General features: G+C 38.0%; 1 protein-coding gene across 30 annotated transcripts in view; it reads left to right on the top strand.

Annotated features, from left to right (window-relative positions):
- The window catches only part of PARD3 (par-3 family cell polarity regulator), a 655,030-nt gene that overhangs the window by 415,239 nt on the left and 213,878 nt on the right, over positions 1–25,913 (top strand). For 5 of the 30 annotated variants that reach the window (XM_080812103.1, XM_080812093.1, XM_080812097.1 and 2 more), the window contains 5 exons: positions 6,762–6,921; positions 13,289–13,478; positions 18,565–18,716; positions 19,778–19,822; positions 24,727–24,954. In XM_080812103.1, the coding sequence (XP_080668229.1) occupies positions 6,762–6,921; positions 13,289–13,478; positions 18,565–18,716; positions 19,778–19,822; positions 24,727–24,954 (775 nt within the window). Of the gene's footprint in view, positions 1–6,761; positions 6,922–8,404; positions 10,561–13,288; positions 13,479–18,564; positions 18,717–19,777; positions 19,823–24,726; positions 24,955–25,913 lie in introns of those variants that run through there. The other 25 variants (XM_080812102.1, XM_080812096.1, XM_080812099.1 and 22 more) reach the window with 10 other exon arrangements.

Below are 25,913 nucleotides of genomic sequence, written 5' to 3' on the forward strand. Positions count from 1 at the left end.
TAGTAGGTCTTTCTCTAAAACTGAATAATAACCACATTCGCAGGATGGTATTTGTTTGGCACATGTTTATTGAGCATCTACTATATTCAAGAAATGTGTTGGATCCTTGGGATATGGCAGTGAATAAAAACAGATGGGGCTCCTTCTCTTGCAGAACTTATATTCTACTGGAGAATATGTCATATTCTCAGTCTCTTTAAAAATAAAATTAGTAAACGCCTTCTCAAAGTTTTCTTTCACAGAAAAGCATGGGATGTTCTGTGGGCACTTAAAACATTAAGAAATGTACACTAAAGACAGCATCCTGAATCTAGACATGCTTTCCTGTGATTCAGATGAGTCCCTATTACTCCCTAAACAGTAGCAAAGCAAACCTGTACCAGCCTGAAAATGTTTTGATAAAAGCACTGATTTTATTCCCTGTTGTCCTGTAAAACACATGGAATTGGAATCCCACTGAAATATCTCTGTGTCTCATTTACTTCTTCATATGAATTTATGTGAATGAAATGATTTAAGTAAGGGAACAGCTGCAATAGACAGTAATAGACTTTAATATTCAATATTCCTTATGGTATCATTTTCATACATTGCTGGTTATTACTGTTTCTTAGGAGAATATAAGCTTATAAAACAATTATATAAAAAAAAATCTTATCACGAGTGCTGTGCTTTCTTTGTAGTACTACCGAGAAGCCTTTTGTACTGACAGGGTTTAACTAAAGAATTATATGAAGACAGAAGAGCTCAGTTCATCTTCCCATAAGGCATAAGACATGATTTTGCTGCTGTTGTACTTATATATTACCTTTGGAAAAGCAGCTCCCTGAATTACGAGAGTATGTGTAAATTATGTTACAGTAAATATTGATACAAGCATACGGTGTCTTGTCATGAATGAACCTCAAGCCAAAATAATGTGCTTGGGTTCCCTCCTTCTGGGTCTATTAGTCAGCCAGAGTCTGGCCTTTGACAATATCACAAAACTATATTTTACTAACTCATCTTTAAATCAGGGGTTTGCATATGTAATTTCAAGCTAGAGGAGATGAGAATTTGCAGAAGGAAAATGGTTTGTACTTTGTCACATCTCTCCATGTCCTTTTTTTTTTTATGTAGGAAGTGCTGTATATTATCTTAATTTTTTTTCCCAAAAATTATTTGTCAACTCTCCACAGTAGGTATTGTCACCTTACACAGCATTTCACTCTAGAGCACATTTGAGACATTCTCTGGAAGATGTCTCTCAGCGTCTTGCTTGGCCTTTCAGAAATCTTGGAAGCCAGCCATCTTGAATCTCTTCTTACTTGCTCTCCTCATTTTTCTCCTACTTCACTCTGGCTCTTCTCCTGCCTTTCAGGTTGCTTTATTTCTGCCTGCTCTGTTACTGTGAGTGTGCCTCAGAGCTCTCCCTGGACTGGGGCCTCCACACTGCGCATGCTCCTTGGGAGGTCTTCAGGTACCCCCGATGTTAGGACCAGTCCCACAACCCCGTTTCCAGCCTAGAATTCTGTTCTGGTTCCAGATACTCCCTGGTTTGTCACAAGATGCCTAAGACTTTATTTATGCTTTTCCTTCAAAACCAGTTCCTCACTGAGTTCTTCATCCACCCTGGTCTTGCCCCCTCCGCACAAACCTCCAGTGCCACTCTGCGGTTTAGAAGCTGGAGATGTGGGTTCACTCTTGACATCTCAGATGCCTTTCCTAGTTCGGTAGCCTCTGCCTCCAGAACCTCTCTCTCCTTGAGCCACTTTTCGCCAGCCCTCTGCCGTGGCGCCACCTCAGGCTCCCTTGTCCCACAGGATTCGCTGCTGCACTCCGTCCTCCACACTGCAGGAAGGCAGGTTTTTCCTCAGAACACGTTACTCATGTCACTCCCGGCTGAAATCCCTTCAGGAGGTTTCCATCCTCTCCGGGACGGGCGTCAGTCCCCATCCCGTGGGCCCCTGGGCCATGCAGAAGCTGGCGTCTGTGCCCCCGCAGCCTGTCCCGTGCGCCCGGCGTGAGCTCCTCCGCACTGCTTGCAATTTCTCTGTCGCCTCTGGGTTTGCCCCATGAGCCCACTCTGCTCCTTGCCCTCACAAAGACAGTTTTCAGCTTTTAGTTTCTCTCACCAGAGTATTCCGTAGTCTGAGTACTTACCTTCATCTAGCAGCAGTCATCTTGTCCTGGTTTTTCTTTTTGGTTTTCTTTCGTGGGAACTGTGCATTCTGAGATGGCTGGGACCTTGTCCATCTGCCGTGTTCCTACCTCCCCATCACTTGATGTCCAACCCAGAGCTGACACCTAAGCACGAACGGAATGACTAGGGAAATAATCCTGGGGAGGCTGATGTTTTTAGAAGAAAAGATAACGTAGTCATATTAGAAACTGAAGTTTTAAAAACAAAACAAAACAAAACCATCAGGCATGGTAACCAAACTAGTATTTTGGCAGTGATTCTGGATTTCCTTTGCTTTCCTTACCTTTATTGTTCTTAAGTACATTTAAAAACATCTCATTAACAATAATTGTTTCTTTAGGGGGAAAAAAAAGAGAAAAAGAGAAATGGCTTCCCCTTGTTTTGTGCTTCTGTGACCGATAGATTAGCTTTTTTGGAGAAAAACTTCTTAAGTCTTTTCCATTGGATAGAATACATAAAGCAAGAGGCAGAAATGTTGGTTACCATCACAAAGAAAACTTTTGTTGAGGACTTTGAAGGAGAGTAGAGGGAAACGGGAGTAAATACTTGACATTGTTCCTTGAGGATTGAAAATAACCTGTGGATGACAATTATGCTGATTGTAGATGTTCCAAGGAAATTAATGTTTGTAGAAATTACTGCGCTTTAACATAGCTTGCGGTTATCTCATTGTATCTGTGTTAGACATGATTTCATGTAAAGCCTCGTCTTAGTACCAGTAGAGAATGTGGCCAGGCGAGCCTTGTCTTAGACCCCATACTGAAGGATTTAGTCATCAGGGACTACTTTAAAGTGAGTCTCTGAAGTTTAATCCTCTTAGAATTAGAAAGCTATATGAGAATAGGAAGGGGCCTAAGGTATCATTTATGATTCTCTTCACTTTATGTATTAAGAAATAAAGGCAGAGAGGTCAAATGATTTGCTTAATGGCTGCAAGGCCAGGGTAGTGGCAAAGTAATTTAGAAGCAAGGTGCGTATTCCTCTTACACATGCGAGTGGGCCTAATTGGCTGTGATTGTGTTGTTCAGGCAATTTATATTCTGGTTGTGTTAGGAAGTAGCATACAGTAGAAGCATGGGTTTTAGCATCAGACAGTCCGTTACATTTTGGGTCTGCCACATACAGGTGGAGTGACTCGGGGGGGTTCCAGTACCTCTCTGATCCTTGGTGTAGCCCACGGGGGGTGGTGAGGGGGCGAGGATGGGAAGGAGGTGAAGTGTTGTCCTGCCTGACAGCAGAACCTGAAACTGACCCTAACACTATGACCACTCTTCTCCAAAACTCAAGCCCGTCTTTTTACTCATTGTTTCGTTTTTACCCGTTCTTCAGATGTTAGTGCTTTCCACAAGATCTCATTGTAGTCTAGGCTACGGGTTGTGCTGTGCTGTCGGCTTGAGGCCTGCTTCCAGCGGCCTAGTGTGTATAAGATCTCCAAACCATTTTGAGGAAAATCTGAGTCATCCATTTAGTCACCTAGTACCTGCTCTGTGCCAGGTATTGGGGATAAAATAGAATAAGCCCTTAAATCCGGAAATGTCAAATAATAAGATGGTGACAGTTACTAACCAGAACCCAGTCTGTACTTTGCTGCGGAGATCAGGGCCATATCTATGCCAGGTTTCCGATGTTAATGGTCGAGATGTTGGGATACAATTTCTCTCTATGAAAGACATCATTTGACCCACTCATGCTTACTTACAACAACATGAGAATTTGCTAAACGCTGCAGAAAATATATGTTTTTTTTAAAAGAAGCCAAGATTTTAACTCTTCCTAAGAAAAGTAATCAAGTATGTAATGGAAAGCATATTGATTGGACAGTATCCAGTTTCTTTGTTATTATATATCATTTGTTACTTTCTGATTATAAAAGCAACATATGATCGTTTGAATATCTTTTCTAAGTATGGACTACATTTACATTGTTTTCCAGTATTGGGGTAATTCCCAATTTTATACCTTTGTAGACAGTGTTATGATAAAGAACTGATTCACATGAATCTTTATTATTCACAGAGCTTATTATTTTGTGAGGGCAATGACCACCACAAAGTGAAAGAAGTGGCCAGGTCAAGGAGTATAAGATGTTTTTGGACCTGTGATATATATTTCTGTATTACTTTAGAAAAGACTGCTACCCAGTACAACTGAGACCTAATTTTTTTCTAACAGGTGGAAAGGCTTTCCTTTTTTTCCAGAGGTGGAGCTGAGGGGGGCCTGAGCACAATTACTCCTCCCTGGGACTAAATTAAGTTAGATTGAAGAACATTTTTTGCACCTCAAATAACAAGCCACAAAGTGAAAATTGTAGTTCTTTTATTTTAGTATCTTCTTCTAATTAAGTTTAACTTGGAGCAGGTTTTTATGTAAGGAGACTTACAGGGCCTGGGATGAGCCTAGGTTGCTCATCCTGGGCCTCTTTCCAGGACCGCCTCACTCTGCCTCTTGCCTGTACCACCGTAGTGCCCCGTGGCATGTTTCTTGTTCTTAAACTCCTTTTCTTGCAACAACAACAACAAAAAATCATCAAAAGATTTAAAACAAAACTGTGCACCCCAATCAGGTTTTTTTTTTTTTTTAAAGAAATTAAAAGGCATTGTATCTTCTGTTAAATATTTATGTAGTAGGCTACTGATGTCTTCATTTAAATCTGTCTTTTGAGATGTAAATTAGACATGGTTAGGGAGGTAGGGGAGGTGTAGACTCTTTCCCATGAAAACGTTCAAGTGTGAGGTTCTTTCTGAACAGGCACCTTACTGTTTTTTTCTCTAGAAAGCCTGCATCTGCTTTTTTTTTTTTAATGGAATTTTTATTCGATTTTCTAAAATTCTAAAATAGCCTTTTAGATTATTTAGGGATTTCTCATGAATAGCTTTATAAGGATTTTATCATCTAGAAAATTGCAGTTATCTGATTCAATTAAATGTAATCTGTTAAGCAAATGTGAGGATGCGTTGTTTGTCTTATGAAATAAATTGTACAGTAAGTAGGTCTCGTTTAGAGATCTGTATTGCAAGCTTCTTCAGTGTATGTGCTCATTTAAAATTTTTTCAGACATACTTGTTCTTAAAGACATAGGGTATTGCTTTTGTTTGTTTTTGTTTTTACCCCCCCAAAGTACTTAGGAATTGATGCATAGTATTCTTTCAGAAAATGTCCTTTTATTTTTTTACATCAGAGACCTTGAATATTTAATTTACTTTTCTGTGAAGCTGTCAGTTGTAATCTGCAATTTAAAAAAAAAAAACTAATAAAACAAATCCTCATTTCACAGTTTAAACCTTATTGAGTCTAATTCACTAGCGCTGTGAGTTTATTATTCTCCTGCAGTTTGACGTGCCTCCAATTGTAATTGTGTTGACCCTTCAATGCATTAAATCTCCCCAGTGCTTATCAAACTGGGAGAGATAAGTCTACAATTCGGAACTTCATTAAATATCTCATTTATATTAAACAGATGATAGCTTCTAACAGAAATAATAATTTGTTCCAGTGAAGGAGCCGCAACCATTGTGGTTTCCTCTGTTTGGGATGTGCGGTCCTCTCTCCCACTTGGCGGTGCTGTGCTGCCTCCCCCCAGTCTCCCCCCACCACCAGCCCAGCCCTCCCTGCTAAGCCCTCTTTGTCTCTGGCTGAAAGCCAGCACCAGAGCGTCATAAGATATTAGTCTATGGGGTTAACCTCAGAGCCCACATTTGGAGGATTGCTGTTAAGTGTGCTTTGTTCCTCCTTGAAGCTGATTTGTTTCAAGGCCTTATGAACATAGGTTCCTTATTCATATTATTTTTGTGAAGAATCTGACCTATGAGGCACAGCTGTTTTAAAGAATGCCACATACTGTTTTAATCCTGGTGATGGAAATTGACCTATATTCTTTGCTTATTTTTTTAGATCATATATGTTTGTGACAAACACATCTTTGCTTCATTAGAATACTTGGTCCTTACTTCTATATTGTTTGTATACTATTAAAGTGGTTTTCTCAGGTACTCACTATCTTAAGATTGCAGTAAGAGAATAGAATGATTTTTTACTAATTTCTAGCAGAAGAAATGTAGACTCAGTGAATTGTTCAAGACACCTGAGCTCACAAGTGGTCTTTAGGTCTTGTAGAGTAGGTAGTAATTGTACCAGCAATTGTGAGGTATATCTGCTTATTATAGATACAAAAAGTATAGCTCAGTTCCAGCTTCCATTCTGATAAAGCACGCTTTATGCAGAGCAACATCTCATGAAGAATTCCGAATTAAACCATAACTTAAATTGACTTCAGCAGATACTAACAGTCAAATTGAAAAAATAAGCAGCAAAATAAGTTAAAAAAAAAAAGCTTTTAATATACATATTTTTCCTCCAATGGTTGCAATCTGACAGAACTTCATGGGAGGCCCAGTGTAAAGTGGCAGAGAAAGTTGGTCATTAGGCAGAGCTGTCATCACAAATTATTTTGGTACAGGGTGAAAAGTTCTAGTTCATTTGGTACCCAGTTGGATGCAGGCCTTGGGCAAGTTGTTATAATTCCCCCATGCTGCTCATGGGCCTCCAGTACTGACTTTGCCTTGCCCCCTTTTCTCCATAGCTGAAGTCACCTGGGAGTCCCTCTGGACCTGAACTGCCCATTGAAACGGTATTGGATGATCGAGAACGAAGAATTTCCCATTCCCTCTACAGTGGGATCGAGGGGCTTGATGAATCCCCCACGAGAAATGCTGCCCTCAGCAGGATAATGGGTGAGTCAGGTAAAACGCTGTTTATCACATCTTATTTTTATGCTTTCCTGGTTCACTGGAAGGTTATTAATGTAATATTAATGTAAGGCAGGTCCGTGTTTTTAAGAGGAGAAAGAGCAGGTTCATTATAATCATCCAGGAAGTGTTAATAGTGGAGAGACTGAATCAATACATTGATTTTGTTAAGTGAATTTTAGATCCTGTAACATGTGGGGGGCTGGGGGGGGAGAAAAGGAAGGGGTCACATGGAAATACATTCAGTGATCAAGATGTGTTTAGCTTGTTTGAGAGTAGAAGTGAAGCCATGTTTTAGGAAAGTCAAAATTCAGTGGTTTATGACAAGGAGGATTCAAAGTCGTGTATCTTTCACAGCAGCACTGTTGATAGGGAGAGGAACGAACGCATCTCCACACGTTTGCAGGTGGATGAAATATTCACATTGATTTGGCTTGTACTCAGTAGGATGTTACCGTTTTTAAGTTGCATCTCTACTTTTTCAAAGCCCTCTTTTTAAAATCTGGAAGCTGGTGTTTTGCATCCTTTGTTTGGATTCAGCACCATACTGTCTGCTTGGCCCCCAGTGGGTAATGAGGTTATTAGCACGAGCTCCGCAGCCGCACAGCTCTCTCCTAACAGATCCAGTTAATAAAGACTTGCTTTGCCACAGGAGTGGTTGGATTGACTGAGTTGCTCATCTTGGGATTAACTTGTGAGAGTTTTCAAATTTAAAGCATAAGAAGCTGTTTTGATTAAAACAGCACCTGACATAAAACACTTTTATTGCTGGTGTGTTTCGCAAGGCTCGAAAGTAAAACCCTAAATTTAATGCCATTTTGAAACATTTAATGAAGATTTAATACAATTCAAGTCTCCATTTCGAAGCTTCATTGGGACAGGAATTTATTTCCTTCATCAGTGGACATTTGTGGAAAACCTTTTATTGACAAGACGTTTGTGTACACACTTTTGCTGTAGATACAAAAATGAGTGAGACACAATCTTTGCTTACAAAGAACTCTCTCCTGGGCGTGACAGGAAAAACACATAAAAATGACTAGTAGAATTTTCTGGTCTTCCTTTGGTCCTTCTAGCTTTCTAGCTTGGAAAAGTTGCTAAATTCTCAGTTCCTTATTTTGTTGCACATAGGACTTAGGCCTGCCAGCCCTTTGGTTTGACTTTGTCGATAATTTTTTTTTTTTTTTTTTTTTTGCCTGCTTGGCATAAATGGAGGTAGGGGAAGGATGCTGAAACCATTGTGCACCTGTTAGGGGACACACAGTTCTCAGAGATCACCACACTAATCTTTGCTTCTTAGTGATCGTTCTCTTCACTGGCGTTGCATTTTCCATACTTTCTTGGTTTTGGCGTGAAATTTATCTTTGTTAAATACTTTTTTCATTAATGAAAATTCAGACCCCTTGAGAGAGAGTGCATGTGTCCCTGGATCTGTGTGCATACGAAGTGATACGCTGTAATTTCCCCTTTATTATAGGAACATAGGACTTGCCATACTGAATCAGACCATTGGTCCACCAGTTCCTGTAACCTGCGTCCTGCCTCCAATCCCTGATGCTTCAGAGGAAGGCTGAGAAACTAAAACTAAAAAACCAAAAAACCCCAAAATTCACCTAGTGACCTTTTGAAGTGCTGTCTATAAGGGGTTGAGGATTCCTTCATTTTCTTCATAGTCTGGTGCCCTGATTTTGTTAGCTGTGGCTTCGTTAGTCTACTTCCGTTGGCGTGGCTCTTGCTTTCCCTTCCCTCCTGTGGAGATGTAATGGACTTCTAAGGCTCCAGATGCCTTCCCCGGGGCAGCAGCTCCCCTCCCAGCTCTGTGCTTTGTGATCTTTGTGATGTACTGTGCATGCCTTTTGGGTGGGGGTGAAAGACTCTTTACCCTTTGTTGGTAGGCCAAGTTAATGTTGAACAATTTGGATATTTTCTTTACATAGTTTTTTTTACATATTCTACTGCCAGCTAGGGATCCTGTATAGTTTTGCCCTGAGAAATGTATATGCTTAACCTGATTGGTCTTGAGTTTTACAAATTTGAGAACTCAGTCTTTATCAGTCCATACTCCATTATCAGTGGCCCTAAGAAACAATTAGTTTGCTGAGTCCGTTCCCAGGTCCTGCAAGGGATGTTAGCTTACAACTAAATACCAGAATAGGTTACCAAATATCAGATAGTAGAGCACTGAATTTCTGTTAACCTAAATCAGTAGCACTAGCATGTATCTGATTTGCACAGAATCTAGGTACACGGAAATCTCTCAGGTAGATCTTGTTTGGTTACGGATTGTCTTCTGTATTTAGAATAGCTCGTATGTTAGACACTAGTGGAGGTGATGGTATTTACTTTATGATCTGCTCTGATTCAGGTAGAGCTTTGTATTGAAATTCCAGCTGATTACTTTAAGAAATGACTAATTGTATGCAAACAGGGTGAATTTTTACCTAGAAAAATCCTCATGTGAGAGTCTAGACCAAAAGAGCTTTGAAGCTCTCTAACTCATTTCTGTGGGAACGTATCTCAGGGGAGAAGCTTCTAAAAATTAAATCATAAAAGGAAGAGATATAAGACTTGGCAGGATGTCAGGGGTCATCCGCCGCATTCTCCCACTTAACAGATAAAGGACCGCCGACACAAGATCCCATGGTGATTTTTTTGTTTTATGTTGTTTTGGTTATTTCCTTTTTCTAAAAGTAGCCCTCTCTAGGGCATAGTTAGACCACACAATTAGGACTAAGGATGACCATTCTTCATTAATATTAATTTATCCATATCTTTAAGCAAAAAGCATTAGACGGTCTCCAGAAGCTGTTCCATTCCGGCGGCCACTGTGTTCTGAAAATCAGAACAGCTCATCTCTGAAAACAGCCTTAGAAATCACCTACTCCAGCTGAATTATCTCATGTTCAGAGGAATTAGGGACCAGAGAAATTCAGTGACGAGTCTGAAGCCACAAAGTTTCTGTGTTCCTGAGTGAGGGTGTGTCTTCTCCCGATTCATGAGTCCCACGTTATTTCAACCTGGATTGGTCTCCCTAGCTTTTGGTCGGGTCAGCCAGAGTTGTAACCAAGGCAAGATTTCTGCTAATGTCTTCTGTGTGGGCCTACCTGCCACTAATCAAGGCTTTTAATCCTGGATATTCATTAAAAAGAAATCTCTAGAGAGCCAACCTAGGATCATTTCATGTTAAAAGACTTAAAAAAAAAATCTCCTAAATTGCTGGACTGCCTTAACTATAATAATCATTAAATAATAACAGGCATGGTTAATTTAACCAACATGTTCACTAAAATATATCTCAAGTTGACACTTGGGGTCATGGAACCTTAATTTTTTTTTTTTTTCCAAAATTTAATCTGAGGAAATTTTCTGTTTAAAGTAAGACCAAAATCTGGTGTATTTGTTTTAGAGTTTAACCTCAGTAGTTTTTATAGTCATACATTTGTGGTGAGTTTAATAAATATTTGTGCTCAGCATATTTTTATCTTGTTAGAAATTCAACATTGAGAAATGGGACATTAATGTTATTTTTATTGTCAGTCAAATCACTGGAAAAGTTTTCATCTGTTTCTAGTGTCATGAATGGTATTGTCTTCTATGTAAATGTACCAATGAATAAATGTTTAGTAAACAATCATTTCGTATCTCATTGTTTCACTCCTCTATAAGATATTGATTGGTTTAAATTTTAGTTTGTAGTTTGTTGGTTAACTAGTTGAGGAAGGAGGAATATTTATCCATCAAACAACAGATCACCCTTGGAAGGTTTCACGTTTATGATGTGCACACATCATTAAGAGGTATTGTCTAGGTGGAGTTAGTAGAACTTGTAGTGAAATAATTTAGTTATCCATTATTCCCAATATATTCCTGCATCCAGATTCAAAAACTGTAGCTCTTGGCGAGCACATTAAGAAGTTGGGAAGCTGATAAAAAATGTGAATTCTCAAATCTTGAAATATTAGCCCCTAGAATCATTTGTGAGAGGAAAAAAACTAAATTGTTTTCTTATTATTAGGAAAATTTCTTACCATTTACGTATAAAATTTTGGATCACTTAAGGTACAATATTTCTACTCAACACAGCATATTATAAAAGGATTGTCATATGAAGAACCATTCAGTGTTCCATATTGCTTATTAGGCTGTCTCCCAGAATATATTGTGTAAACCCAAGAGTTTTAGTTTTTGTGTTTAAAAGCGAGTGCACTATAATTATATTGTAATTTTTCCTTCCAGTAAATTTTGCCTTTGTGAGGACTTGGCATTTAATGCTGTGACACGTGCCTTGTCAGTGGCGAGCTGTCAGGGATAACTCTGGTTTTGTCATTCTGTACACTTTTTGGGCAAAAAAGTCTGTCTTGAGAAGGCAATATTTCTTTTGGTGATAGTCCTAGGATGTCCAACTTTATTTATGAATTATAATTTTTTTAGACAGATTTTTGTCTTTCTGTTCTGAAGTCCTAAAACTCAAGTAGTAGTAAATGAATAATTTGAATTCAGGAGAAGGAAACGATTACGTTAAATTTCATTTGCTTTATAATCATGAGCATTCATAAAAAGTTGCTAGTTTTCACAGTTTGTCAAAATGAATGCATTTCAAATCAAAATAGAGTGTTTTTCTTGATAAAATGCTATGTTGCTGTTTCAGTAAACATAGAGTATTTCTATAATAAAGTAGTTGGTGCTAAATAATGAATGCACTTGAAACGTCTAGCACGTCCTCTTCTGTGGGTTGTCCTGAAAAGATACATATCAACTTAATTTTTGTTCCTTTGTTGAATGTCTAGAATAATATGTGTTTTAAAAATCCTTCAAGCCTATATATGCCATCCTATAATTGACAAAATCGTGTTAAAATAAAAAGTCATCATTTGCACATTCTTATGAATGTTTGTTTTAAAAATTAGATCTTAAGCCTGATGTTAAAATGTTAAAATCTCTCCACATGTTGCTGTGGTGCTATTTTAAAAAGTGGCTTATAATAAAGGGAAAGAGCACCCTGTGTAAAGTGTAAAATGGTGCCAGTATTGGGAAAGGACAGTGGTCCGTTTTAGTTGGGTAGGAGCCAGTAGAGCTGGCTTACCAGATTGGAATATTGGACTTCAAATGAGACTTGTCCCATCCTGCTGTAAGGTGATGGGGAAATTGTCAGTTCTTATCCTGTTGGGAGAGCCAGCCATCGTACCCTGATGTGTGTTTCTGTGAGTATGAACTCTCTTGATGGATCCACTTGGACCAAAGGCTTGTCCAGCGAGGTCTTACCCAGAAGTATGGCATGAGATTTGAGGAGGAAGCCAGAACTGTGGATGTTTTGGGGAGGAAGATGCATCATCAAAGATAAAGAAGCTTTATCTTTAGTGATTGAGGGCTTGAATCTTAATTTTGTCCCAAAAAATACATCTGTCATGCTGATCCACGTGCCCGAGCAGATTTCCCCGAAAGAACTCATCAGTAGAGACAATTTGGAGTCTCTCTTTACCAAGAACGTTACATCCGAATTGAATAAATAAAAATATACGGACCCCACTATCTTGGCCTGAAATCCTTTGGGCAGTGAGATCCTATCATTTCAAGATCACTCCTGCCATCTCCCTGTGAGGCCTCGACTCTGCACGTACTCATCTTTGAAGTGCCCCCTCAGTGTACCGGGAGCTTTTCTCCATCATGAATTTAATGATGTTGTTGCCAATGCGTAAAGTCAATGTCATCATTTCTCCTAGCAGAAAAGATCACATTCCTCATTCAGAGCCCAACTGTGAGGTTAACTTTTGTGAAGGTCCCTGGTGTCCTCTGCCTCTAGCCGCCCGGGCAGTTCCAGCCCTCATGAAGGCCATCGTCCTTTTAGCACGTCCTTCACACCACCAGTCCGTTATCCCTGTTCGTATGTCGGGCTCTTTCTCTAGGGTATGGGGGCAGAGCTTTAAGTCTTTCTTCACCCTCGCTACCCGATACGTGACCAGAGAATGAGTACGGGAGTGATTGATGTAAGTCTGCAGGGCTTCCCTATAAATTTCCTGGTAAATTTTTTCAAAGGATTTTCACAACCTAGAATCTGTGTCGCATTTTCACATTAGAAGATGTTCTGGAGATCATCTGTGGCTTTAGGAAACCTGAATCCAGTGAAATTAAACTCTGTGCCGAGAGCTATAGAGCCGCCGAGTCAGAGAACGGAGCAGACTCGAGGCCTCCACTGGCCATTTATTTGTGAAAAAAATAAATTTCCTTCCTTCTGTTTTGTTCCACCAGGTTGAGCAGATATTTGGAAATTTAGCCTTTTTCTAATATTGCCGTTCGTATAGCTATACGGGTAGCCCTTAGATCGCGATCTAGAATTTCTCTTACTTTTCTTTCCACTGGGCAGGTAAATACCAGCTGTCCCCCACGGTGAACATGCCCCAGGATGACACTGTCATTATAGAAGATGACAGGCTGCCAGTGCTTCCCCCACATCTGTCTGACCAGTCATCTTCCAGCTCCCACGATGACGTGGGCTTCGTGACAACGGACGCTGGCACGTGGGCGAAGGCTGCAATCAGTGATTCAGCTGACTGGTAAGATCACACTCCAGGCTTGGAAAACATTACTTAATTGCAATCACCTTCATTTTATGTTTAAATGGTCTATCATTAAGCACAGTTAATCAGTTTTGTTTTATGGCCGTGTTCTGTTTTCATGGTCTTAATACTCTTAATTATCACTCTTTTAATAAAAGATTCCCCTCCACCCCATAAACTTGCCCCGTTGTTTTAGCGTGTCCAGAGCTGTACTGACTAACTCAGCCAGCTCTACGACAGAACTACCACTCACCAAAAAGACCTGTTCATTTGTGAAGTTCCGCTGTTGATTATTTTAGGTCTGTTTTAATTTGATGAATTGTTATTTCATTAAATCAGTTCTAAGCAAAATCTCTAAGGTGGCTGAAAGTTTGTAACCATTAGATGACTTTGGTCAAATTAATAGCTGCTATGCTATAGGAGTGGGAGGAGACTTTTTAAAGGTTTGTTTTTTTAGAGTGCTGTAACCCTTCCCTCTTGCTTCTCACATTGTGACTTTTGGGGCAGTCTAATGCTGTTTCTTTCTCCCGAATCTTCCAAAACAGAAGAAAGCATTTGATATTATCGAGCCGATGCGTGGCCCGTGAGTGTGGATGTGTGCCTTAATTTGCGTGCCTCGTAATTATACACATCCATAAGCCGAAAGGCAAGTCCCTCCCAGGGATGACCTTGTGAGGTTGTAATGAAAATTAACATAAGCCAAGTGAAGCATTATACCAGAATTTTCTTATTGCCCTTTCTCTGGGGGTGTTCCATGAATACATCAACAAAATGATATTTAAATGTTACAGCATTGTTCCTTCACCACTTACCCATTTCTCTTCTCTGCTCTTACCCAGACTTGTGTCAACAGTCGGTATTAGATCGGAGGGGTCTGGGGGCCCGTTGTTGATTTGTGTTAACATTTTTTAGCGGTGATCTTAGCAAAGTCACCCTCTCCCCAGCCCCCCTTCCCCCACTCCTTTCAAAACCACACAAACATCCAGCACATGTACCTGGGAATTCTGCAGATGTTCTCTTGGAATAGGCTCACCTGTTCGTTTGGATCCTTGAAAAGTCTGTCTCTGCTTTGTCTTGTCTTTCTTTCTTTAAAAAAAAAAAATAAAAAAAAATTCTCTTCCTGAAAATAACAGGATTTAAAAAGGAGCTATACTCCAGCTTGCATGATAATAGCATATCCATGAATGAGGTTTTTGGCTCAACATAGAAGGGGAAACAACGATATAAAGTAAAATCCCATTTGAAATCCACAGATGCTGTTCCATTCACTGCTGCAGTTTGTGTCTGTTTCGGAGAGTGAAAGCAGCAACAGGGAAAGTGAGGGTTAGTTACTGGCAGTATGCAACTTTGGGACAAAAGCCTTCGAATTTCCACGGTGGTGAGGATTGTGAAGGTGGCCATAGGAATAGATCTGTTTGGGGCCTTCTAATGCACTATATTGGTGAAAATAAATAAGGAGCTAGCAGAAATAGATTGTGGCATTGATTTCCCTAAGGGCATTGATAAAATGGGGAGGACTTGCGTGATTTTGCTGTGGGGGACGTGGAGCAAGGGAAGGAATATGAATGAAGGGTTATCCAAACAAGAATGGCAGCTGTTCCGAATCACAGCAGAAAATGTAAGCTTTTCCAGCCTGACAATATCTCCCTAATCCTTGATGAAAATGTTATGAAAACAAAAGGGCAATAAGACAGGATTAATAACTGGAATTTTAATAACATTGGGGGTCAGGATATGGTTACATTCTTTAAAGAATCAGCTGTCAGTTTTGCAATCGAACTTGTTACGTATTCTAGTATACTGTTTTTTGTGTCTGAAATTAGTTTAATGGGTATATTGATAGGGAAGAATTAATTATGTCATGGTTTAAGAGTATTTAGTTATTTTAAGACTCTTATTAGCTCACAAACTCATTTGACATTTTAAATTGTGTATGTTTACAGTTCACTGAGCAATCGTGGAAGGTGAATACGTCAAACGGCTGAACTTTTGTTAACGAGTAGGATATACTTTTTTCAATCCATTAATTGATCTAGGGAACATCAGCAATGTTTTTAAGGAGAAACAAGGCAAAACAGCAGATTCTAATCTTAGTGGCAACATAATTCCAAGGATATGAGATCGGTTTAAAAAATATGCCAATATGTGGTTTTCAGATAACATTGGCACCAACAATATTTATTTGAAAAGGCTCTTACCAATAATTTCTATTAAAAATGTATTTCATGAGTAGAATGATTGAAGAGATCAGCTTTCAACAGATGAAAGAATTATTCTTACTGAAAATATATAATTTAGAGTATGCTGTTGCAAAATTGGGTCATAGTTCTTATCATATGGGTTTTTAGTTTTCACTTCTAGGACTGTCTTTTCCAATTGGGGTGTATGTGGAAACTACAAGCATAATATAGTAAGCATAGTAGTATCTGAATAATACCACATAAACATAATACCCAAGCATATATAAATTTAAGAAATATGTCTAAACAGTATATAATTATGTGTATACTACAAGCTGTGGCTATAAATACATGCATACACACATACATGCATACACACACATGCATACACAGTATGTAGGCGTAGTAGTATGTGAAGGAGCCCCAAAGGTTTCAAAAATGTAGTCAAAATTTTATGGAAAAATTTGGTATATTAAAGATGGAAAGATTTAATATAGAATGCAGAGAAAAGAACGTTTATTTGGACATAACATAGAGCTTTACCAAATAAAGTTGTTCTTGCCCTGGGCTGAATTCCCAGTGCCCATGGAATACATCTTCTCTTTTCTCAGTACCGGGACCAGGACAAGGGGGAGGCAAGCCGGGTGCCCAGGATACAAACTACAGGCAGGGAATCACTCTCAGGTGTGCACCCTGACCTCGCATGACCGTGAGAGTGAGTGCTTCCTTGAATTTGGAGTCGTGGGCACCCACCTCGTCTTGTCCTGGGGGCCCCGCTCTGTGCTTGGTGGAACAGATTGGGAAGGATTGTGCAGTTCCCCTGTGTATTCCCCTATCTATATCTGTTATCATAATGTGTATTAAGTTGATTATTTGAGATAGACAGTCTTTGTGGGGTGATAATAGCTTACTTTGTATGGTAGTTTGCAGTTTACAAAGGGCTTTCACATTATGTCCTTGAAGTCTCTTACTGGCCTTGCCAGACGGGTGGGGCCGCTCTCCTGTTTATTGAGCATATTAATACACATGGGCCCGACACATTTCAGGTCACTTAACCTGAGGGCGAAACATTTCCCTTGATGTCTTTCTTTTTACAATTTTTGCTTTAGCTCTTCTCTCAGAGCCAGCTATCATTTCATGCACAGTAAACTGCAGCTACGTTTTTGATGGATATCCAAACCAGATCTCTCTGCTTTACCAGTATGGATGGTAATTATCTGCGGCCATAAAGGGTAAAGACATTTGCTTCCATCAGAAGCATAAGGCAGGCTATGGTAAACTCAGCTGACGGGGCGGACACGGCCCCCTCACCTTCTAGTATGTTTAGCTCTCTGTGGAGGCATTTTCTCCTCACTGGCCAAACAGGGAGGTGGCTGGGTGCTAACACAGGAGAGCGGTGTGTTTACTCAGTGTGCCCAGCACAGAACAACCATTCTTATTGCATGAAACTGTGCTCAGAACACTTAAGTACTTTTTTAAAGTTGTTCACATATTTTTACAAATAGGAGTGATTGTGTCATCCCATGACACGTCCCCTGGGAAAGCTCTCCCAGCGGTGTCCTGTTACCAATGATCTGCCGTGGGCTTCACCATGTCTGTTTGAACTACTGTGTTGGTGTTGCCAAAATCAAATGTCATCCGGGCTTCGTCACGCTATTCCCGCCTCCCTCCAGTACCGAACATCCCCCCATCTCCATGTCCACGGCATTGGCTTGGTGCTTCTGGTATAGTGTTTTTTCATAGGAATGTGCAGAGAACAGAGATCGTTTCGTTTTTATTTTTTTAACTTCGGTCCCCAGTACAACACGTTAATCAGAATGGGTTCTAATAAAGGTGTGTCGAGTTGGTTTCTTCTCAGTTGAATAAATACTGCTGAGAAACTACATTCTCATGAGACCACATACCACAATGGTGTTTTTTCCTTCTTTTCTGAAACACAGGATAAAGGATATCTAAGTAGACCAGGATATCTAAAGGATGTCTAAAAAAGACCATCCTCTTTTTAAAAATTTTTACTTGATTGCAGTTTATACAGTCACTTGTTTGCGGCCAGTATTTGTATTCATATATGAAAGTCTTCCTCAAATATCCAATCCTCCCCATGTCCAAAAGACATCAGCCTTTTTTTTTTTTTTTTTTTTTTTTTTTTTTTTTTAAAGATTTTATTTATTTATTTGACAGACAGAGATCACAAGTAGGCAGAGAGGCAGGCAGAGAGAGAGGGAGAAGCAGGCTCCCCGCGGAGCAGAGAGCCCGATGCGGGGCTCGATCCCAGGACCCTGGGAATCATGACCTGAGCCGAAGGCAGAGGCTTTAACCCACTGAGCCACCCAGGCGCCCCAGCCTTTTTTTTTTTTTAAAAAAAGATTTTATTTTATTTTATTTATTTATTTTAGAGGGAGAGAGCCTGCGTGAGCAGTGTGGGGTGGGGGGCGGTTGTTGGAGAGCAGAGGGAGAAGAACAGGTAGATTCCCTGCTGAGCACAGAGCCCAGTGCAGGGTTTGATCTCATGATCCTGAGACCATGACCTGAGCCAAACCAAGAGTCGAATGCCTAACTGCCAGAGCCACCCCAGCACCCCCATCTGCCTTATTTTTGATAATCACTTAGAAATAATGATGAATAGAAGAACAGTGAGGAAACTGAAGCAAATCAAGAAGGGGAGAGAACTCATGTGGAGAAAGAATTATTCTAAATGTAAATAGAATTTTGTATTTTCTCATCACTTCCTATTCAGCCACAGGTTTTTATTTTTTAATGAACTATATTTGTGTTAGTTTCAGCATTTATGAGGAATACACATAGGCACTCCTTCTTAGGCACTGCGTGTATGTTCTTTCCTGAAGTTGGATGTCCTCTATTTTTAGTAAATATTTTTATGTTTGTCTTTCTCTTCACACCAGCTCTTTGAGTCCAGATGTTGATCCAGTTCTTGCTTTTCAACGAGAAGGATTTGGACGCCAGAGTATGTCAGAAAAACGCACAAAGCAATTTTCAGATGCCAGTCAATTGGATTTCGTTAAAACGCGAAAATCAAAAAGCATGGATTTAGGTAGTGAGTACAATCTCCATGAATCTTTATCTAAATAAGGTTTAGATGCTTTCATATTAAAATTGATAGTCCCAAACACATGTCTGTTTACTTTAAGCAATAGAGAAAATAAATGTGAAATGTGGCAATTTGGCAAAAATTAGTTTTTCTCTGAGTTTAAGATAACCATATTTCTCATAAGTGGCATGTTTACATAATGTGCAATATGTTAACATATATGTTTCCGGATGATAAAAGAAACAAACACACGCATCTCATGCTATATTCCTGCATCTTTATTTGAAAAGATGAAATGTTTTAACATCTTGGTTATTTAAAACCAATTTTTGGAAATAGTATTTGGTTGGCTGTGGGATTCTTGAACTAGAAGGAGAAGTATTGGAGAGAAACCATTATCTCAATCCATGTGTAGAATTTGGTTACTTCATGATATCTTTGTTTCACTGCTATTCTTTAAGGTTTACGTAATAGAAACTCTTATGTGTTGATAATTAAGGCATGTAATTGAAGTAATAATTTGAGAGAATATTTGTTGTAGAAAGTATTTGGAAGCAAATGGGAGGAGAAAAATAACCATAGTTGTTCAATCAAACACCAATCAGGTAGTGTCTCTTTTTGAATCAAAATCCACCAAAAAGCAAACAAACAAAAAAGCAAAATAATTAATTATATCTATAAACCGATCAAATGATTTACAGAACCTTTGTTAATCAACTGTAACTTATTTATGCTGTTCTCTGGTGGCTGTTTGTACTTCAAGACTAAAAGCATTAATTTATCACATGCATAAAAGAAAAATTTGGCGATGCATTGCCTTGGCTAATTATGATATGCTAACTTATAAATAACACACGTGTCTGTGAAATGAAATGACTGGCATTTTGCATGGAGACACTGCTTCCCCCCCCTTTTTGTGATTATGAATGTTTGCTTGATGTTTCATATTATTTGCATGAAATATTACCTAAGAATGATCACCTAACTGAAAAGATCCGGGAATGGTTGAAGCATGTTGGGCTGTGGGAACTAACTGTGCTAACCAGTATACATTTACCTTTTAACAGTAGCTGACGAGACTAAACTCAATACAGTGGATGACCAGAAAGCAGGTAAGAATGGACAGTGAGACTGTTGCCATAGAAACTGTGGTCCAAGGAGCTGATCATAATTATAGAGCTGCCAATCATATTGCATGTAAACATAAATATTCCAGACTTGCATGAATGTTTTCATTGTAGGAAATCAAATTGTACAAGAAAAGAAAAATTTTCTGTTAGAAGGAATACTAAGTGCAAATATAATTTAGTGTTTCAAAAATGCTAAAACAACCTACATTTTAATAGTATTTGTATAGAAATGTTTTGTCACGATTAAATAAAAATCAAAATCCTGAAAACAGGATCTCTTCTAATAGACTCTTAAGTGTCTAAGTCATTTATTAGATGACTAGCTTGATGTCCAAACAATGATCCTCAAAGTGGTGATTTTGATTTGAAGGATAATAGCATAAATATAAATATTTTTCACTGATGGACAGTGTCCAATAATGCTATCTTTAGTTGCTCGGAAAACCTTAGGTCTTCTTCATGTGCAAGAATTAGCTCATAGTTGTCTGACATTGAGTTAGACTATACAATGCACACAGCTCCTTGTCTTGACTTGACTTTGTGAACCTATTCTAAAATTTTCTTTTCTTTTTTTTTTTTTTTAACTCATTAGGACTTGTTTCTAAAATGCTGTCTAGATCATTATGTAGCATCAATAATCAACAGATTATATTGAACTGGGTTTTTCATTGTATTAGAATTTATTTTTATGTTTTATGAAAATAATCACAGGAAAGTCTTACGTGTAATTAAAGTAATGTGCTTTGTACAATGCATTTATGATTTATTATTATAAGTTTGGAATAGTGTTTTAATTATTCTAGATCCAGTATGAAGTACTCACGTCACTTAGCACTAATTAGCTTCAATTCACCTTTTTAACCTGCAGTAGTAATTAGTTTTAGCCTGCTTGAAAAATGCGTATCCATATACATATGTAAAGATTATTGTGGACAAGGTTGGAGTTTATACATTCTGTAGAGTAAAAGATAGATTCTAAAAATTACATCCAATAAATCATGAGATTAACCTTAGCGGAAGGCAATTAACGATAGCTTCAGCCATTATTATGTAGTTATTTCTCTGATCAAACATGAAATTCACTGAAATTCTGGAAAGGGCTAAAGAAAAACTATTTGATAGTTCTTATATGTAAATTAGTAATTAGTTTTAGAGTTAACAGTATTCATTACTTTTAAAGAAGTAAGCCCTGTCCAAGTTAATGTTCATAAAAACCAACTTGAACTTCTCAGGTTAAAGAACATGACTTCATATACTATGCCAGTCAGGTAAAGTCAGGAAAATATTTAATTTGACCAACTCACTTTTACTAAAAGGAAAAGAGCATTAGTTCAATTAAAAAATTAATGATGATGATATCCAGAGTTTAATTGGACACATAAAATAACTTTCATGGAGAGGAGGCAGATTTTATAATCTAATTCAATCTAATTCAATTTTGTGTTTTTATTGTGGTTTAAAATGTTGGATCCTAGATAAAAGCTTTTTCCTTTTTTCTTTTATTTTCCCCACTATGCGCCATCGATCCTATCAAAGTAAACTAGAAAACCTTGGGACACAAAATTATTACATAGACACCACAGTACCTATTTTTTGGTCTGTTGGTTTTAAATCTACATGAATAAAATGTCTAAAGTAGATCCTTTCCACCCTGAAATATTGGACAGTGAGCAGATTTTCAGTTATTTTTCTTTCTTCAGTTCACTTGAATTGCTAAGATGATCATGATTTTACAGTTCAGTCCAAAGGTTTTTGGTAGAGCCACAGCGGCATTTCAGCACAGATCATCTGTCTAGCCATAAGCCTTTCATAATGAAAATTGAATTCCATTTCCCTTTGCCCTTGCAAAAGACATCCTCTACTTTTTTTCGGCAAGAGAGGTATTAGTAAGTAGTAGAAAAATAGGCCTAGGGAAAACAGTATGATTATGATTTTCCCCTTTATTTCGGATTTAAGGTTCTTTTTTGATATTTGGGGGTAAATTTTCTTTGTGAAAGAAAAGAGGGAGTAAGAGGAGAATTGTGTTTCTGACAGTTTAATCTTTGGATATAAAAAATAAGCAAAGTATCCTAATGAGCTGACTTATAAAGAGCTTTAGAATATTATTTTAAAATTAAGAAATGTTGATTTGTGTGTGCTTTTGTGTGTAAATAAGACAAATTTTTGCCCATACTTTATATAGAGAAAGGCGTTTTTAATTTTCATCCCTAGTAAATGCTAAGTTTATCATGTCAGGGTTCTCAGTAACCATCACTCAGGAATCTTAGCATTGTTACTTAACAAAATCTTTGTTACAGTTTCTTTAACCCACTGAGCCACCCAGGCACCCCGTTACAGTTTCTTTGACAAATGTCATACTTAAATGTATCATATCCATGTTACAAATTAGAAGTCTCTTTCTGTGAAGGACCAGATAGTAAATAATGTAGGCCTTATAGACCAAACAGTCCCTGTAACAATTACTTCATTCTGATGTAGCATGAGAGCAGCCACGGAACAGAATGGACATTCCAGGTTAGGCCCATGGTTGGCTGATCCCTCTTATAGATTCACAAATTACAAGTTTTGACTTTTTATATAACCTTTTACTATAAGAATTTTCAACCATACCTAAATATAGAGGTAATAATTCATTGATTTCCTATATACATAATACCATGGCCAGAATGTTACATACTACAGTGTTATAATTTCAGAAAGAAGAGTAGGTAGGTAAGCCTTAAATTATGCTTACAAAATATCTATTGCTTATTTATATTTTCATCATTGTTTTTTTCCACCAGATTTGCCTTTGTTTGTATATTTTAATATATACATATATATATTTATATATACATACATATTTATATGCATGCATATATAGACATATACCTATTTTAATATTCATGCTATCTCTAGATTTCATTATTAAAATGTTTAGTGCTGTGAGTATATTAAGTCAAATCTCAGCTAACTTTTCATAAAGAAAAACTTAATATACCTAAGTGATGTTTTTATGAAAATCTTTACTGGAAGCATGAAATCTTTATGGGAGAAATATAGATAGATATGAATACACACACACACACACACACACGTCATTTATACTCCCAAAAAAGTGCCAAATATTTGCCTGATAAGTGACTACAGAACTCAAATGCAGCTGGTAGGTTATGAAAATTGATATGCATGAGTTATTCAGAAAAAGGTTTCCCCTGTGCTAATTCTAGGAAATATAAAGTAAATGTCCCTGCCTACGAGTGATCTTCTCCTATTCTCTTTGACTCCTTGATTTCTTACTTTTTGTTTAGTTCTAGAACAAAATTCATTTTCCTTCCTGTGACATGACTTTTACGAGTATTTGGAACATGAACTTGTCAAAAATTATAGTGCTATCAAGAGAAAAAGTAAGATTGATCATCCTAGAAAGAAACATTTCATGGGAATTTTTGTTATAAAATAATCAAATATATACAATCCTGCACTGAGGAAGTTCAATAAATCATCTTTTTCTCCCAAGCACAATAATTGAGGGACTATTATTTCTTCATTAGGATCATCTGTCTGCCTTTCTGCCTGTGTTACATTTTTGACATATTTATTCTAACTTAAAAACTGCTACCCCATTGTGAAAATGAGGTGGAAGATGTAATGTAAATGGATCTTAAAAAGATAATTCTTGTTTTGACTCTCAGTTTAACTTTTATTCTGTTTTCTACCCTGAGCCATGCAAAGCCCATGTCATAATTATTTGCCTTTTAGGTGATACCATATCAAGGCTCTGCCTTAATTATTGATTAACACGTGAGCTGGTGACCCCATGTACAGATAAACGACCTGCTGTCTTCTACCTTCCCATTTTTTTGTACCTGTCTTTTTAACAGTGTAAGTGACGAGCTAGTTCTGAAACCTGGGCTGACCAGTGGTGGTACAGAGCTGGTATTTTAGTCATGGAGAGGCAGACTTCATCTGCCTCTGAGTGCCAGGTCAGGCAGTGATGGATGAGGCTGTCTGCCTTGCTCAAAGAAATCCATCTTGATTGCCTTCTAAAGCTTGGTGCTACTGGTACTCTCTCCGGGCCCCCTGCCCTATATCCTCCAGAAACAGCCCCATCGTTCATTCTCCCATTTCTCCCCTGCCATCCTACTGAAATTTTCTTCATTAATTGTTAAGTTTTCTTCCTCCTGTTCCTCACTTGTTCCTCGAGAAGCTATTATTACTCCCGAGCCTGGAGACACACGTCCTCATGTTCCGCTCCTGAGTCTCTCCTCCTTTATGGCTCCCTAGTGAGAGCCCTTATGTAATTTGTTTCTATTCAAATCTTGCATTGCTCTTTCCTGAGAACGTTAATATTTCCCAGAATCAGGTTTCTGCCTGGTGCCAGGGTGCCCTAATTGACTGGGTGACGAGTAGTCTTTTGTGCTCGTTTTACTGACTGAGCTGTGTGAAGCCGCAGTGTAATGAAGAGAACTCATTGAGATGAAAGTTTAAATTCTGCTGTAAATAATTTTGAGCTGTCAGTAAATGATTTCAGTTAAGTTACAAAGCTTACGTTTGGTTGTTTATCCTAGCCTTCTCGTCATCCCTACTTTTCAGGTGAGCTTCTGGATTATTCTAGCTCTTTTAGGTTATTTACATACTTGGAGCAAATGATTTGACCAGCAAATGATTTTAGCTCTCTTGGGCTAAAAATGGAGACTAATGAAAAGTAGACTAAATTTAAAATATATTTGGAAAAAATTAAAATTAGTTACTATTACTTTATTTTTATAACATTTCCATCCACACTTCAGAACTCAGTGAGTGAATAATTTATGTCCCTGATGTTTTCCACAGTCCGTAGATATTCTGGTATATAATTTTCACCACTAATTCTAACTAACATTTCGTTTTTGTAAATCTCCAAGGCTCCCCCAGCAGAGATGTAGGCCCTTCCCTGGGTCTGAAGAAGTCAAGCTCATTAGAGAGTCTGCAGACAGCGGTTGCTGAAGTGACTTTGAATGGGGATATTCCTTTCCACCGCCCACGGCCGCGGATAATCAGAGGAAGGGGATGCAATGAGAGCTTCAGGGCTGCCATCGACAAGTCTTATGATAAACCTGCAGTAGATGATGATGATGAAGGCATGGAGACGTGTAAGTTTATAATGTCTGAAAGAATAGCAATTACAGACAGCTTGTTAGAGTAGCAGTTCTTAAAGTATGCTCCAGGGAACCCTAGGGGTTCCCGTTATCCTTCAGAGGGATCAGTGAGGTCCAAACTTTTCATAATAATAAGATGTCATTTATTATCTTTGTACCCTTGTTTTCTCACGAGTACACAGTTGGGTTTTCTAGAGACAGCAAGTCATCTGATACTGCAGTAGATTGAAAGCAGAACAGATAGAAGAATCTGTATTTTCAGCCAGATAGTAAAGAGATTGCTAAAATGTAAAACAGTGCCATTGTTTGCACTCATTGTTTTTTGAAAAAACAATTATCATTTTATAAAAACAATTTTTGTTAATATAAATTTTGTTTTTTATAAAGTAATTGATATTTTTAGGTCTTCTCAGTTTCAATTCAGTAAATAATGGTAGAGATAATCCATGTAAAAAATTATTTTGAGTCCTTAATAATTTTTAGGAATTTAAAGTTATCCTGAGACCAAAGTGTTTGAAAACTGCCGCTATAATGCTATATCTCCAGTGAATATATGTAATAATCTATGCTTTTGAAGCTGTAGTTTTATTTTTATGAATTACTCTTGCTTTCCTTGATCTGAGCTAGCATATTTGTAGATGTGTGTATTTCAAAATTGCAAAATATTTTAAGCTAAGATTATTGAAAGTCAAAGCTTATTATGGGTGAGCAATATGTTTTCCATAGAATATTGAGAAAAAAGTATTATTTATAAATATGTTCAGATGTTACAGAGAACTATCTTTATAGTTAAACATTCATGGCATAAAAATAACCATTCCATTGGTTTTAAAAATCAGAAAACAACCTTAGTATATTTACTTAAAAGAAAAAGGATTTAAGAGTCCTAATGGTAAAAACTGTTGATTAGCTTCTGTTGTTCATAATTACTGCTTTATACTTTTATAATTATA

The sequence above is a fragment of the Martes martes genome, assembly GCF_963455335.1.
Source record: "Martes martes genome assembly, chromosome: 8".
Classification (NCBI taxonomy): domain Eukaryota; kingdom Metazoa; phylum Chordata; class Mammalia; order Carnivora; family Mustelidae; genus Martes; species Martes martes.